Source organism: Cystoisospora suis (genome assembly GCF_002600585.1).
Source record: "Cystoisospora suis strain Wien I chromosome Unknown contig_5212, whole genome shotgun sequence".
Taxonomy (NCBI): domain Eukaryota; phylum Apicomplexa; class Conoidasida; order Eucoccidiorida; family Sarcocystidae; genus Cystoisospora; species Cystoisospora suis.
This window is the reverse complement of record NW_027158003.1, coordinates 1-1619: the sequence shown is the minus strand read 5'-3', so window position 1 is coordinate 1619 and position 1619 is coordinate 1. Positions and strand designations below refer to the sequence as shown.

Below are 1619 nucleotides of genomic sequence, written 5' to 3'. Positions count from 1 at the left end.
GCCTGGCTCCCTCGACCTCTCATGTGAGTCGGACTAGCTGCCGCACAAGTACCGAGCCCCAACCGCGAATCACACAAGATGTTGAGAAGCGGTCGCGACCTTTGTGTGGCAGCGCGACACCAGCAACGAGGCAGTCAGCTTCCAGATTTCTGAGGCAAGGCGTTGCCCTGTCGGCGTTGCCAGTCCGGATAGAGGCCTGCTGCCCGAGTAGTACTACCTTACAGTCCATGCTGAGACAATCAAAAAACCGGATCTGATTCGCTCTGAATCTTGGGTGGCATGAGAGATCACGCGGTTCGTCAGACGCTGTCGGACTATCGAAGCCTGCGAGCGGTGCTGCGGCCTCACGTTCTTGCAGTAGAAGGAAAGCATGCTTCTATTATGACCTGAGTGGTAGGCTACGTGAACGATAGACGGCATCCGCCGCCGTCAGTGAACCTCTATATGTAGCTTGGTCGTTCCGCTGTGAAAAATCAGTAGCAATCCGGTGTCGCAAAAGACGATTCTTTTGCCGGCGCTTCCGCACTGTCTACGTCACATCCCCTGCCACGAGACAGCTCAATAAATCTGCAGTGGTCCCTACCACGGCAGAATTGTTCTTATCACGTGTAGAAGCAAACACAAGACACGCCACGTTGGTCGAATACCTCACAACGAAAAACCAGAGTCGCTCCGAGATCTCCGTTCTTCGGAAGGTCTCCACCTTGGTAGTATACAAAAACCCCTAGGGTTATCGCGTCAGTGCCCGCCCGCCTCCATCCTTAAACCGTGGGCAAGCCAGCGCAAAATTTAGAAGGGGCCCTCTGGGAAGTCGTCCTAGATTTCCCGGATCCTACGCATTAAAAAGACGCTGATGAAAATTACCGATACGCCGGCGCAGCTAAGTGCCTCCGAAAATGGAGGACATTACTATCACTGCCCACCCTCCAACATTGCGCATGTCGCACCTAGATGATAGAACTGACACAACACGCGGACTACCACAATACACTGTCGACGTCGTCCCCTTCTTCCGCCTCCTTCAGAGATTCCCTTATCAACTGTGTTTCAGCTCCACGACTCAGCAGCAAACGGCTACAGTATGAGCAATGAAGACGACAACGAAGGCACGTCAGTCAGACGAGAATGGACGCAGTGTTGTCAGAATCGCCAGTCGCCGCGAAGAACCAGCGCCAGTTCATTTTGTGACTTCCCACCATGAACGCAGACTCTCGTGGAACCGAGCTACTGCACCGGTGAAGGTCACCCTGTAAGAATGAATCCACTTTTGACGGAAAGAAGGCAACTCCCCGCAGTTCAGCGTCGAAACGACAGAAAAATGAACTCCAGGGGGGCGAATGCCTTCGGCTCCGCCGTGCCAACTACCAGATTGTATCAATTTGAGAACAGACGACAAGCTGCCGCTTCTGAAGGCTTAACCGCCATGAAGGCTTCGGCCTCTCACTAGTGGGCAGAGCCATGCGAGGAGAAGAAGAAAAATGTCTACCAAGCATTTCATAGAACGAAGATACCTTGAGAATATAGTATTTTGTGATCTGATTAATCCAAGCACCCAGCGAACCCTTGCACACTGCAGAAATGCCAATGTATACACTATGATGGGGAATCACAGCAACCAC

The 1619-nt window shown here is 52.4% G+C and overlaps 1 protein-coding gene across 1 annotated transcript; it reads right to left on the bottom strand.

Moving 5' to 3' along the window:
• Window positions 1-646: 646 nt before the first annotated feature.
• Window positions 647-1619, bottom strand: CSUI_008985 (uncharacterized protein; the record flags this gene model as incomplete). The annotated part of the gene is made up of 1 exon (XM_068069104.1): window positions 647-1619. A coding segment is annotated over one exon (258 nt), but the record flags the coding sequence as incomplete, so codon positions are not given.